We start from the raw sequence: 13103 nt of genomic DNA on the forward strand, positions 1-13103 counted from the left end.
CCCCTTCCCGCCACTCCCAGACCCGGAAACCCCAAACCCCCTCTCCATACCACCAGACCTCATTTGGGAACCACCAGTCCTCCTCCCGGCACCTCCAGACCCCCTTCGGGCACCACTGAAAGACTCCCCATCCCGCACCACCAAACATACCTCGAGATTCTTGTAGAGCAGCACCTTGTCCGCCATCACCACGACGTACAGCTTGGGCTTGACCCCTCGCAGCTCCAGGCTACCCGCCTTGTCAGGGTTCTCGGGGGCTCGGAACCCCAGCGGGTACTGAGACATTTGGCTCCGTGCCCGCTGCTCGTCAACCACCTGCTGTAAGGCCTGCATCCACTCCTTCCGCTCAGCTACGGGTGATGCAAAGGTGGGCAGAATCACGCCCCGTCCCCTCCCGCCAGGACACTATGCCCCACCCTGCCTCCCCCAGTCTGAGATAGGCCACTCCCCGGGGGAAGCAGGCCACAGTGGCCTGATCACGACAGGGGTCAAGCCTCGGAAGGCCCTCGTCTTCCCCTTGCTCCCCTCCTACATCCTGCCAAGAGGTGTCTGATGATCCTGCAACTACCCCAGTGCTTAGCACAGAGCTTGGCACCTAGAAAGCGCTAAACAAATGCCAACTAGTGTCCATAGTAAGCCAGGGCAGGGGAGGGGATGGAGAGAGATGTGGAAAGCCGTCAGGGGGCCAGACGGACACAGCACAATCCCCTTCTCCTCACCGTCGCTCTCAGCCCGGAATGCGAATGTCCGGTTATGTGTGATAACTTCGAACTTCTGGTCCCCAGTGGTGGCCACGCGGGAGATGGAGGACACGGGGATGAACCGTTTCGAGTAAGCATCCTAGGACCAGAGGGGACAGGGTTACAGTGATCAGTGACCACCCGGCAACAAAAAATGGCTGGGGGGCGGGGGTGCCAGAAAGAGGGGAAGGGAGAAGGGAGAGCATGAAGAAGGGAGAGCATGAACAACCCAGGTTCTCCTGCCTCCCTTCACTCCTGGCCCACCGCCCCACTCATAGAAGGACAATGCAGAGACGATGACCACAGAACTTCTCATGCTTCGTCCTCCACCCCACGGCCCTACCTGCCTCAAACAGATGGAGGTCCTTACTCAAGAAGTGCCAATGGCTACCCTATCCATGGCCTCACTGCCCACTGTCACATTGTCCATGGCCAGTGCCCACTGGGTTTTTTTGTTTGTTTTTAAAATGGTATTTGTTAAGCACTTACTATGTGTCAAACACTGCTCTAAATGCTGGGATAGGTACAAGTTAATTTGGTTGGACACAGTTTCCACACACACCAGTTTCCAAACCAAAGCCGGGAGTTCACGAAAAGCTCTGTCAACCAAACAGAACGGGCCACCGGATGGGCACACTCTGTGGTGGCCGGCTCTCCCTTCTCAATCGAGATGGACTGATCGACCCTTGGCCCGAGGAACGCTGAAGGCCCCCCATTCCCTTGACATTTGAATTGAGCCCCACAGGGCAGTGGGGACCAGGTGGACGGCTCAGGCAGATGCCAGGACATTTAAGGAACTTCCTTTCGAATGCTAACTGGATCGTGATCTCAACCAAATCACGACCTGCACCCTACCCCTAGCAGGTTGCCTACAGGCCCCTCACAAGGACGACCACGAACTCCTCAGGCCCCAGCCAGTTGGCCGTGAACTCCCACACTCTGCGGACTGACGTGCCCTCCCCTGGCCCCCAGAAGGTCAGACAGTAACCCCAGGCCTCACCTTGTCACTGTCGAAGTAGCGGAGGTAATCTGAGTCCAGTTTCACCCAGCGCTTCTGGTAGATGTACGTCCTGGCTCCCACAGCCAAAGGAATGGGTTAGCTCGGGAAGGGCCCCCATATCCCCCCATCGCCCTTTCTCCTCAGGCCCAGGGAACTGGCAGCCGCTGGGCTCTGAGACTGGAAGACTAGACACCTGGGTCCCATCTCCCTGTCGGGCTGACAGGAAGACGGGGAACCCTATGCCGTGAGTGTTGGGAAAAAGATAGACACCAGCTGCCTGCAATTTTTGGGTGACCTGGAGACAGGGGAATGGATCAGCTGACTCTCCCGGCTCCCTCTACCAGACTCGCCACACCAAGGATTCTGGGAGGAATCTTTGACTAGGAACTCTTTGCCTAGGATGGTTGGGGGCAGTCAGAAAGAGGACCAGGAGCCCAACGGATACTCACCCCTGGGGGGGGTTCTTATCCAGCCAGCCGGCCTTGATGACGGGGGTGGGGGGCGTGGGGGTCCCGGCCATGCCCTCTGGGCAGTGGGGCGGGGGTCCCCCAGGGGCGGGGGCAGAGCTCTGCTGTGGTGGGCTCAGGGTGGGGACATTCACGTTGTCACTGTGGGGAGGAAGGCAGAAAAGAGCATTCAAACTACTTCTCCCATTAGATATATAAATAATTTGTGTCCGTCAGGGTCCCTATTAGAGGGTAAGCTCCTTGAGGGCTGTGAATGGTACTCTCCCAGGTTCTCAGTACAGCGCTCTGCACACAGTGGGCACTCAACAGATAGCACTGACTGGCTGAGAAGGGCAGTGGGCGCTCCCCACCCCTCCCCAGCCCGCCCCTCCCTCTCCCAGGAGAGACCCCCTCCAGTGTCAGCATGGCCCATCCCCTCCTCTCCCCCACCCCAGATCCAAGGATGGGGCTGGGGACTGTCCCGAAGCAGTGGATGTCTGGGTGGGAGGGCCCGGGGGGGCTTGGCCGTACTTGGCCACGTCCTCATAGGCGTGGTCGTCTTCGTCAGACAACTCGCCGTCTTCGCTCAGCAGACTGAAAAAGCGCACGGCCCGGGGACCCCCTCCTCCTTGCGGCTCCTCCCCCTGCCAGACACGGACACGGACATTGTCCTGTCAGCCTCTCCCCAGCCCGGAGTCCCCAGCTCCCCCAAGCCTGTGGCTGGGAAGCTGTAGGCTCCTCTTGAGACCTAGCTGCATAAAATGCACATTCACACTCAAGAGACACAGGCGAGAAACCAAGACAGAGACATGAAGAGATAAAGACACACAGGGAGAAACATGGAGCGATAAAGAGAGAGAAATGTGCTCACCCCCTGAACACTGCCCCCATGGACCCGCAGGACGGGTTCCCCCTACCTGCTTCCCCTCTCTGCTGTGTGGTACTGAGTCTCTGGGGCTCCAAAGGGGATGTGGAGTGGGTGCTTATTTCTCTCAGACAGACCAGGCCCCATCCCCACTAGCTGGACAGACAGACAAGCTCCGGTCCCCACTAGCCAGACAGGCAGACCAGGCCCCGTCCCCACAGACAGACAAGCTCCGGTCCCCACAGGCCGACCAGATAGAGCAGCTCCCATCCCCACTGGCTGGACAGACAGACAGACCAGCCTCTGCCAGAGCCCCGGGACAGACCAGTGTCCCAACCCACCTGGTCAGTCATCGTGCTTGCCGGGGCTGCTGCCCCACTCTGCTCCTGCTCCAGCAGGTCATCGTAGTCAGAGTCGTCTGAGGCGGGGAGGGAGAGTGGGGAGGGACAGAGGAAGGGAGGGAGGAGGGGGAGAGATGTCAGGGCCAAGGCCCGGGAGACCCACGGCACCAGACCCCGCATTTAACTGTACAAAGATCAGAATCTGGCCAGGCTGAGGGGCATAGGTCAGGCTTAGGGCCAGGCCCGGGTCTGGCAGGGATTCTAAGACGGGACCTATCTGTTCCACGCCACGCCTCTCCCTCTTTCTAAATAAAAGCTATGGGGACAGGAAGTGCTATTTATAACCCAGGCTTAGACCGCAGCTCACGGGCCAGACTGACTGTCATAGGAGCCGTAATGTGGGGTGGTCTGGGAGGAAGGGGCTGGGGCCGGCATCCCCCCCGCCTCCCACCCCCAACAGAGGTAAGGAGGGCACTCGCGGGTCTCCAACATAAGCAGAGGCTGCGATGTGTCCCATAGGGGCCACAGCTTGGCTCCAGAACCCCATGGAGGCTTAGGTCTGAGCCTAATTCTTACCCGGGTATTTTTCCCAGCACTTAATACAGCGCTCTGCACCCTGTAGGTGTGCAGTACATAGCATTACTACTACTACCACCACTATTACTAGTGATAATTCTACTCCTACCACCGGCCCAACTCTGCTCCAGATTGATCAGCTGCCTGGACAAGGGCCACTTCGACTGCCACTCACCAAACTCGGGGGTCAGGAGCAAGACCTTCGGAGGGGGCTGCGGGGCTACCACCGGTGGGGGTGGGGGCGGGGGCTTCCCCCAGGGGCCACTGAGTTCTGGTGTCTGTGGCCCAACCTCTGCGGAGAAGCTGCAAGAGATAAGGACACTCTGAAAGCTGCCTGGACCCTCCCAGCCCAGTTGTCCGCCCTCCTCATCCCCCCCAACCAGACCTTCCTCCTCTCCCACCCGTGAATGTGTCTGTCTCCCACACTAGACTGTAATCACTTTAAGGGAATTATTATTATTATTACGGCATTTGTTAAGCGCTTACTATGGGCTAGGCACTGTACTAAGTGGTAGGGTGGATACAAGTAAAACAAGTTGGACACAGTCCCTGTCCCACATGGGGCTCACAGGCTCAATTTCCATTTTACAGAGGAAGTCACTGAGGTACAGAGAAATGAAGTGACTTGCCGAAGGTCACACAGCAGACAAATGGCAGAGCCAGGATTAGAACCCATAACCTTCTGACTCCTAGGCCGTGCTCTTCACTAAACTAAACCATGCTGCTTCTCATAATGATAATTATGGTACTTGTTAAGCTCTTACTATGTGCCAAGCACTGTTCTAAACACTGGGGTAGATACAAGCTAATGAGGTTGGACAGAATCCCTGTCCCCCATGAGGCTCACACTCTTAATCCCCATTTTACAGATGAGGTAACTGATGCCCAGAGACTTGCCCAAGGTCACCTAGCAGACATGTAGCAGAGGCAGAATTAGAATCCAGGTCCTTCTGACTCGCAAGTCCAGACTTTAGCCACTAAGCAACAGTGAGCCAAGGGAGCCGGCCTTTGCCCTTTCCAAATAATAATAATAATGATGATGGCATTTATTAAGCACTTACTATTTGCAAAGCACTGTTCTAAGCGCTGGGGAGATTACAAGGTGATCAGGTTGTCCCACGTGGGGTTCACAGTCTTAATTCCCATTTTACAGATGAGGGAACTGAGGCCCAGAGAAGTTAAGTGACTTGCCCAAAGTCACACAGCTGACACTTAGTGGAGGATGCTTAGAATGGTGTTCTGAACCCAGGCGGGTTTTAATCTTGGCTATGCCACATGTCTGCTGTGTGACCTTGGGTAAGTCACTTAACTTCTCTATGCCTTAGTAAAATGGGAATTAAGATGGTGAGCAATGTCCAACCTGAAATAGCTTTTATCTACAGGGCTTAGTACAGTGCTTGGCACTTCATTTCTCTGTGCCTCAGCTACCTCACCTGAAAAATGGGATTTACACTGTGAGCCCCATGTGGGACAGGGACTGTGTCCAACCTGATTAGCTCATATCTACCCCAATGCTTAGTACAGTGCCTAGCCCATAGTAAGCACTTAACATCTACCATATAAAATACTGCTTTTTCAAAAAAGGAAAGCTGTATGCCTAGTGGACAGAGCACAGGTCTGGATGTCAGAGGACCTGGGTTCTAATCTCAGCTCTGCCACGTCTGCTGTGTGACCTCAAGTCACACATAATAAGCACTCCATAAATCCATACATTGACTGATACGTTTAGCACTTAATACATGCCTTAACTTCTCTGTGCCTCGGTTACCTCATCTGTAAAATGGGAATTAATATTTAATACGGTGAGTTCCATGTGTCCAACCTGATCACCTTGTACTTACCTTAGATCTTAGTACAATGTACTAAGTGCTTGCTTAACAAATAATAATAATAATAACAAATGACAATAATAAGCGCCGGGGTGGATACAAGGTAATCAGGTTGTCCCATGTGGGGCTCACAGTCTTCATTCCCATTTTACAGATGAGGTAACTGAGGCCCAGAGAAGCAAGTGACTTCCTCAAGGTCACACAGCTGACAAGTGGCAGAGCCGGGATGAGAACCCACGACCTTTGACTCCTAAACCCGGGCTCTTGCCATTAAGCCACACTGCTTCTAAAGAGGCACTTAACATATTTATTGCTGAACTGTACTTTCCAAGCACTTAGTACAGTGCTCTGCATATCGAAAGTGCTCAATAAATACGATTGAATGAATATACTACTGATTGCCAAAGAGAAAGACTGAATCGAGGGGTCATTTCATCTATCCTGAGCCCCTCTCTCACATCCTTTCCAACTGGAGGTTCTTTTAGATGTCAGATCTGAATCTCCCACTAAATTTATCTCATGAAAACCCCTGGCAGCCTCCCTCTTAGCTCCTCTGGGAGGAAGGCCCATTCATTCATTCAATCATATTTATTGAGTGCTTACTGTGTGCAGAGTACTGTACTAAGCGCTTGGGAAGTACAAGTTGGCAACATACAGAGATGGTCCCTACCCAACAGTGGGCTCACAGTCTAGAAGGGGGAGACAGAGAACAAAACAAAACATATTAACAAAATAAAATTATTAGAATAAATATGTACAAATAAAATAGAGTAATAAATACATACAAACATATATACAGGTGCTGTGGGGAGGGGAAGGAGAGGGAGAGGAAGGAGGGGGCTCAGTCTGGGAAGGCCTCCTGGAGGAGGTGAGCTCTCAGTAGGGCCTTGAAGGGAGGAAGAGAGCTAGCTTGGCAGATGTGCGGAGGGAGGGCATTCCAGGCCAGGGAGATGACGAGGGCCGGAATTAGAACCCATGACCTCTGACTCCCAAGCCCGGGCTCAAAAGGGACTCCTTGAAGACCTTACACCCCCGGGACAGATTTAAGTGGACAACACTTGTGCCATCTAGGGAACAGGTTTGCAGGGGGTTAGACGGGTAGGAAGGGAGATTGAAGCCAGGTGCAGGCAATGCTGAACTGGAGACCTAGTGGAAAGAGCACGGGCCTGGGATTTGGAAGACCTGGGTTCTAATCCCAGTTCTACTTCTAATCTATTTCTAATCCCAGTTCTACAGATCACTTAACTTCTCTGGGCCTCGGTTCCCATATTTGCAAAATGGGCATTCAATACCTGTTCTCCCTCCCCGTTAGACTGTGTATCCCACATGGGACCGGATTATCTTTTATCTTACCCCCAGAGTATAGTACAATACTTGGTACATATTGAGAAGCAGCATGGCTCGGTAGAAAGAGCCAGGGCTTGGGAGTCAGAGGTCATGGGTTCTAATCCTGGCTCCGCCACTTGTCAGCTGTGTGACTTTGGGCAAGTCACTTAACTTCTCTGTGCCTCAGTGACTTCTTCTATAAAATGGGGATTAAGACTGTGAGCCCCACGTGGGACAACCTGATCACCTTGTATTCCTCCAGCACTTAGAACAGTGCTTCCCACATAGTAAGCGCTTAACAAATACCATTATTATTGTTACGTAGTAAGTGCTTAACAAACAGCACTATTATTATTTACTATTAATTCTTGGGTTTCTGGAAGAGTCTCTCTGGCTGCTCTCGGTCCTGATGGGTCAGTTCTTGGCCCCTTTCTGTTCTCCATTTACACTTGCTCCATTGGTGAACTCATTCACTCCCACATCTTCAATATAACCTCTATGTGGATGATACCCAAATCTACATCTCCACCCCTGTCTCCCTCACTCCCTAAAGGCTCGCATCTCCCCCTGCCTTCAGGACATCTCCACCTAAAACTTGACATGCCCAAGACTGAGCTCCTTACCTTCCCTCTCAAACCCTGTCCTCTCCCAGAGTTTCCCGTTGCTGTGGACGGCACTACCATCCTTACCGTCCCACATACCCACAAACTTGGTGTCATCCTTGACTCCGTTCTTTCATTCACCCCACATATTTAATCCGTCACCAAAACCTGCCGGTCTCACCTTCACAACGTTGCCAAGATCTGCCCTTTCCTCTCCATCCAAACTCCCAACCTCTTGTCTCTGCCCACTTCAGTCTATACTTTGCTGCCTGGATTATGTTTCTACAGAAACGCTCAAAAATCTCCAATGGTTACCTTTCAACCTTCGTATCAAGCAAAAACTCATCACTATTGGCTTCAAAGCTCTCCATCACCTTGCCCCCTCCTACCACATCTCCCTTCTCTCCTTCTCCATCTCAGCCTGCACACTCTGCCCCTCTGGTGACTTTTAGACTGTGAGCCCACTGTTGGGTAGGGACTGTCTCTATGTGTTGCCAATTTGTATTTCCCAAGCGCTTAGTACAGTGCTCTGCACATAGTAAGCGCTCAATAAATACGATTGATGATGATGGTGAGAATGGTGCCTCATTCTCGCCTGTCCCGCCATTGACCCCTGGCCCATGACTTACCCCTGGCCTGTAACACACTCTCTCCTCACATCCGCCAAATTAGCACTCTTCCCCCACTTCAAAGCCATATTGAAAGCTCACCTCCCCCAAGGGGGCCTTCCCAGACTGAGCCCCCCTTTCCTCTGCTCCTCCTCCCCTCCCCATCGCCCCGGTTCCTTCCCTCTGCTCTACCCCCCTCCCCACCCTGGTACTTGTGTATATATGTACATATTTATTATTCTATTTATTTTTTAATCATCATCAATCATATTTATTGAGCGCTTACTATGTGCAGAGCACCATACTAAGCGCTTGGGAAGTACAAATTGGCAACATATAGAGACAGTCCCTACCCAACAGTGGGCTCACAGTCTAAAAGGGGGAGACAGAGGACAAAACTAAACATACTAACAAAATAAAATAAATAGAATAGATATGTACAAATAAAATAAATAGAGTAATAAATATGTACAAACATATATACATATATACAGGTGCTGTGGGGAAGGGAAGGAGGTAAGATGGGGGGGATGGAGAGGGGGATGAGGGGGAGAGGAAGGAAGGGGCTCAGTCTGGGAAGGCCTCCTGGAGGAGGTGAGCTCTCAGCAGGGCCTTGAAGGGAGGAAGAGAGCTAGCTTGGCGGATGGGCAGAGGGAGGGCATTCCAGGCCCGGGGGATGACGTGGGCCGGGGGTCGATGGCGGGACAGGCGAGAGTGAGGTACGGTGAGGAGATTAGCGGTGGAGGAGCGGAGGGTGCGGGCTGGGCTGTAGAAGGAGAGAAGGGAGGTGAGGTAGGAGGGGGCGAGGTGATGGAGAGCCTTGAAGCCCAGGGTGAGAAGTTTCTGCCTGATGCGCAGATTGATTGGTAGCCACTGGAGATTTTTGAGGAGGGGAGTGATATGCCCAGAGCGTTTCTGGACAAAGATAATCCAGGCAGCAGCATGAAGTATGGATTGCAGTGGAAAGAGACACGAGGATGGGAGATCAGAGAGAAGGCTGATGCAGTAGTCCAGACAGGATAGGATGAGAGCTTGAATGAGCAGGGTAGCGGTTGGGATGGAGAGGAAAGGGCGGATCTTGGCAACGTTGTGGAGCTGAGACCGGCAGGTTTTGGTGACGGCTTGGATGTGAGGGGTGAATGAGAGAGTGGAGTCGAGGATGACACCAAGGTTGCGGGCTTGTGAGACGGGAAGGATGGTAGTGCCGTCAACAGAGATGGGAAAGTCAGGGAGAGGGCAAGGTTTGGGAGGGAAGACAAGGAGTTCAGTCTTTGACATGTTGAGCTTTAGGTGACGGGCAGACATCCAAATGGAGATGTCCTGAAGGCAGGAGGAGATGCGAGCCTGGAGAGAGGGGGAGAGAGCAGGGGCAGAGATGTAGATCTGGGTGTCATCAGCGTAGAGATGATAGTTGAAGCCGTGGGAGTGAATGAGGTCACCAAGGGAGTGCGTGTAGATCAAGAACAGAAGGGGACCAAGCACTGAACCTTGGGGAAACCCCACAGTAAGAGGATGGATGATGTGTATATATCTATTATTCTATTTATTTATATTGATGCTACTGATGTCTGTCTACTTGTTTTGTTGTCTGTCTCCCCCTTTCTAGACTGTGAGCCCTTTGTTGGGTAGGGATTTTCTCTATTTGTTGCCCAATTGTACTTTCCAAGTGCTTAGTACAGTGCTTTGTACACAGTAAGCACTCAATAAACATGATTGAATGAATAAACGATGGCTACATCTCTATCTGCCTCTACCCCTGAATGGCTCCAGGAAGTCCAGAGAAGGGGGTTCACTGCCAGTAACTGGGCATCTAATTTATTGTGGCATTTGTGGGCAGGGAAAATGTTTGCCAACTCTGCTGTACTGTACTCTCCCAAACATTTAGTACAGTGCTCTCCACATAGTAAGCGCTTAATAAATCCATCCACTGATATGTTTAGCACTTAATATGGGCCAAGCGCTGATGAAGATGCAGGATAATGAGATCAGAGTTTCTGGTCCCACACGGGGCTCACGGTCTGGAGGTGGGAGGGAGAACAGGTTTCAAATCCCCATGGTACAGATGAGGAAACAGCAGTAAGCAACAGCTAAGTAGAAGGATAATAATAACAATAATAATGGTATTTGTTAAGCACTTACTATATGCAAAGCACTGTTCTAAGCGCTGGGGAGGTTATACGGTGATCAGGTTGTCCCACAGGGGACTCACAGTTTTAATCTCCATTTTACAGATGAGGTAACTGAGGCAGAGAAGTGAAGTGACTTGCCCAAAGTCACACAGCTGACAGCGGAGCCAGGATTTGAACCCATGACCTCTGACTCCAAAGCCTGTGCTCTTTCCGAGCCTGCTTCTCCTTAAGCAGCTCCCTCTCCCCCAAAACCCTGCCCCGTCTAAGGAAGATTCCCCATCTCTTCTGTACTGAGAAATTGAGTAGCCTTCATCACTGAGCAGTCCTCTGGACTGTAAGCTTGTCCCCTAGGCTATAAACTCATTATGGGCAGGGAATGTGTCTACCAACTCCATTATAGTGTTATAATAATAATGGTTATTTGTGAAGTGCTTACTCTGCACCAAGCACTGTACTAAGCACTGAGGTAGAAACAAGATAATCACGTTGGACACAGTCCCTGTCTCCCATAGGACTCAGTCTTAATCCTCATTTTACAGATGAGGGAACTGAGGCACAGAGAGGTTGTCACCTCCCCAAGGACATAGCAGACAAGTAGCAAAGCCAGGATTAGAACCCAGGTCCTTCTGACTCCCAGGCTTGTGCTCTATCCACTAGGCCATGGTGCTTCTCACAGTACTCTCCCAAGCACTTGGTACAGTGCTCTGCATACGGTAAATGCTCAGTAAACATAATTGACTGATTAAATCCTGAAGTCCTGAGCCCTCAGATGACTCCCTAACCATCAGCCCCTAAATGACACCCCCAGACCACCCCAGCCAGTCAGAACAACCTCCGGCAGCAGGGGCTGAGTGGACTCAATCAGTCAAGGGTATTTAATTGAGCCCTTCCTATGTGCAGAGCACTGTACTACGTATTCGGGAAAGTATAATACAATAGAGTTAGTAGGTAAACACAATCCCCTCCCACATGAAATTTACAGTCTGCAGGAGACAGGCATTAAAATAGATTACGGACAGAGGAAAAAGTAGAGTAGAAGGACAGCAGAGTGTGTGGATTGGTTTCTAGTTTATCAGTGAGATAAGGTAGGAGGGACAATGATGATGATGAGAGCCTTGAAGCCAATGACAAGTCTTCTAGACTGTAAGCCCGTTGTTGGGTAGGGACCGTCTCTATATGTTGCCAACTTGCACTTCCCAAGCGCTTAGTACAGTGCTCTGCACACAGTAAGTGCTCAATAAATATGATTGAATGAATGAATGACAAGGAGTCTCTGATGTGGAGGTGGGTGGGTAATCATTGAAGATTTTGAGGAGTGGGGAGAGGTGGATTGAATGATTTTTCAGAAAAATGATCCATGCAGCAGAGTGAAGTAATGGTCTGGAGAGGGGAGAAACAGGAGGCAGGGAGGACAGCAAGGAGGCTGATGTAGTAGTTGAGGTGGGAAATAAGTACTTGGATCAGCATAGCAGCAGTTTGAATGGAGAATAAAGGGCACATTCTAGAGATGACGTGAAGGTAGAACCGGCAGGATTTGGTGACTGACAGAATGCCCTCCAGTGCTCTCATTTAGGATTGGCCTTCCAACACCCGCAAAATTTTACTCTCCATCCTCTGCGTTCTTTCTTGTGGCCCACTGTGGACCATTTCTCCATGGGTTTTGCCAAACCCCTCTGGAGCTTGCTATGTTTGTTCCCCAACTCTCACTGGTAGTGAATTCTCTGGCCTGATCCCCTCGCTAGGTAAGGTGAAGAAGTGTTTTGTTTTGAACCTGCCCCTCAAACTGCAGTGGGGGCCCCCTGTTCCTCGCCAACCACAGTGTCCCACGTTTTCTTGATCAGCAGTCCTGCATGATCCCCAGTCCCACATAGGGAAACAGCGTGGCTCAGTGGAAAGAGTCCGGGCTTGGGAGTCAGAGTTCGTGGGTTCTAATCCCGGCTCTGCCACTTGTCAGCTGTGTGACTTTGGGCAAATCACTTAACTTCTCTGTGCCTCGGTTACCTCATCTGTAAAATGGGAATGAAGACTGTGAGCCCCCCGTGGGACAACCTGATCATCTTGTATCCTTCCCAGCGCTTAGAACAGTGCTTTGCACATAGTAAGCATTTAACAAATGCCATTATTGGCCATTCCATACTGGAATCCAAAGCCTTTCGGTCTGCCTTCCAACAGGAGCTCCTCCAACTCCCTGATCATCCCTGCTGCCATCCTCGTCCCTATTCCAGCTTTGTCCTGTCCTTGCTGAAAGAGGGATACCAGAACCACAAGCAGAGGCTCAGGGACCAGAAGACCTGGGCTCCTGCAGAGGCAGAGACGGAGACCGAAACTGTGAGCAGAGGCCCAGGGTCCGACAGACCTGGGGTCCTACAGAGGCAGAAAGGGAGAACAGAACCATGAACATAGACTCAGGAACCGGTAGATCCGGGCTCCTGCAGAGGCAGAGAGGGAGACCAGAACCGCGAGCAGAGACCCAGGGACCGGCAGACCTGGCCTCCTGCAGAAGCACAGTGGGAGACAAGAACTGAAAGCAAAGGCCCAAGGACCGGCAGACCTGGTCTCTTGCAGAAGCAGAAAGGGAGTCTTAATCCCCATTTTACAGATGAGGGAACTGAGGCACAGAGAAGTGAAATGATTCGAAACG

The 13103-nt window shown here is 51.6% G+C and overlaps 1 protein-coding gene across 6 annotated transcripts in view; it reads right to left on the reverse strand.

Annotated features, from left to right (window-relative positions):
- ARAP1 (ArfGAP with RhoGAP domain, ankyrin repeat and PH domain 1) overlaps positions 1–13103 on the reverse strand; it is a 98548-nt gene that overhangs the window by 28361 nt on the left and 57084 nt on the right. For all 6 annotated transcript variants that reach the window (XM_038769018.1, XM_038768994.1, XM_038769002.1 and 3 more), the window contains 7 exons: positions 4144–4271; positions 3393–3469; positions 2718–2830; positions 2190–2348; positions 1741–1810; positions 720–840; positions 151–350 (listed from right to left, as the gene is read on the reverse strand). In XM_038769018.1, the coding sequence (XP_038624946.1) occupies positions 151–350; positions 720–840; positions 1741–1810; positions 2190–2348; positions 2718–2830; positions 3393–3469; positions 4144–4271 (868 nt within the window). The remainder of the gene's footprint in view (positions 1–150; positions 351–719; positions 841–1740; positions 1811–2189; positions 2349–2717; positions 2831–3392; positions 3470–4143; positions 4272–13103) is intronic.

Source organism: Tachyglossus aculeatus, chromosome 2 (genome assembly GCF_015852505.1).
Source record: "Tachyglossus aculeatus isolate mTacAcu1 chromosome 2, mTacAcu1.pri, whole genome shotgun sequence".
Lineage (NCBI taxonomy): Eukaryota > Metazoa > Chordata > Mammalia > Monotremata > Tachyglossidae > Tachyglossus > Tachyglossus aculeatus.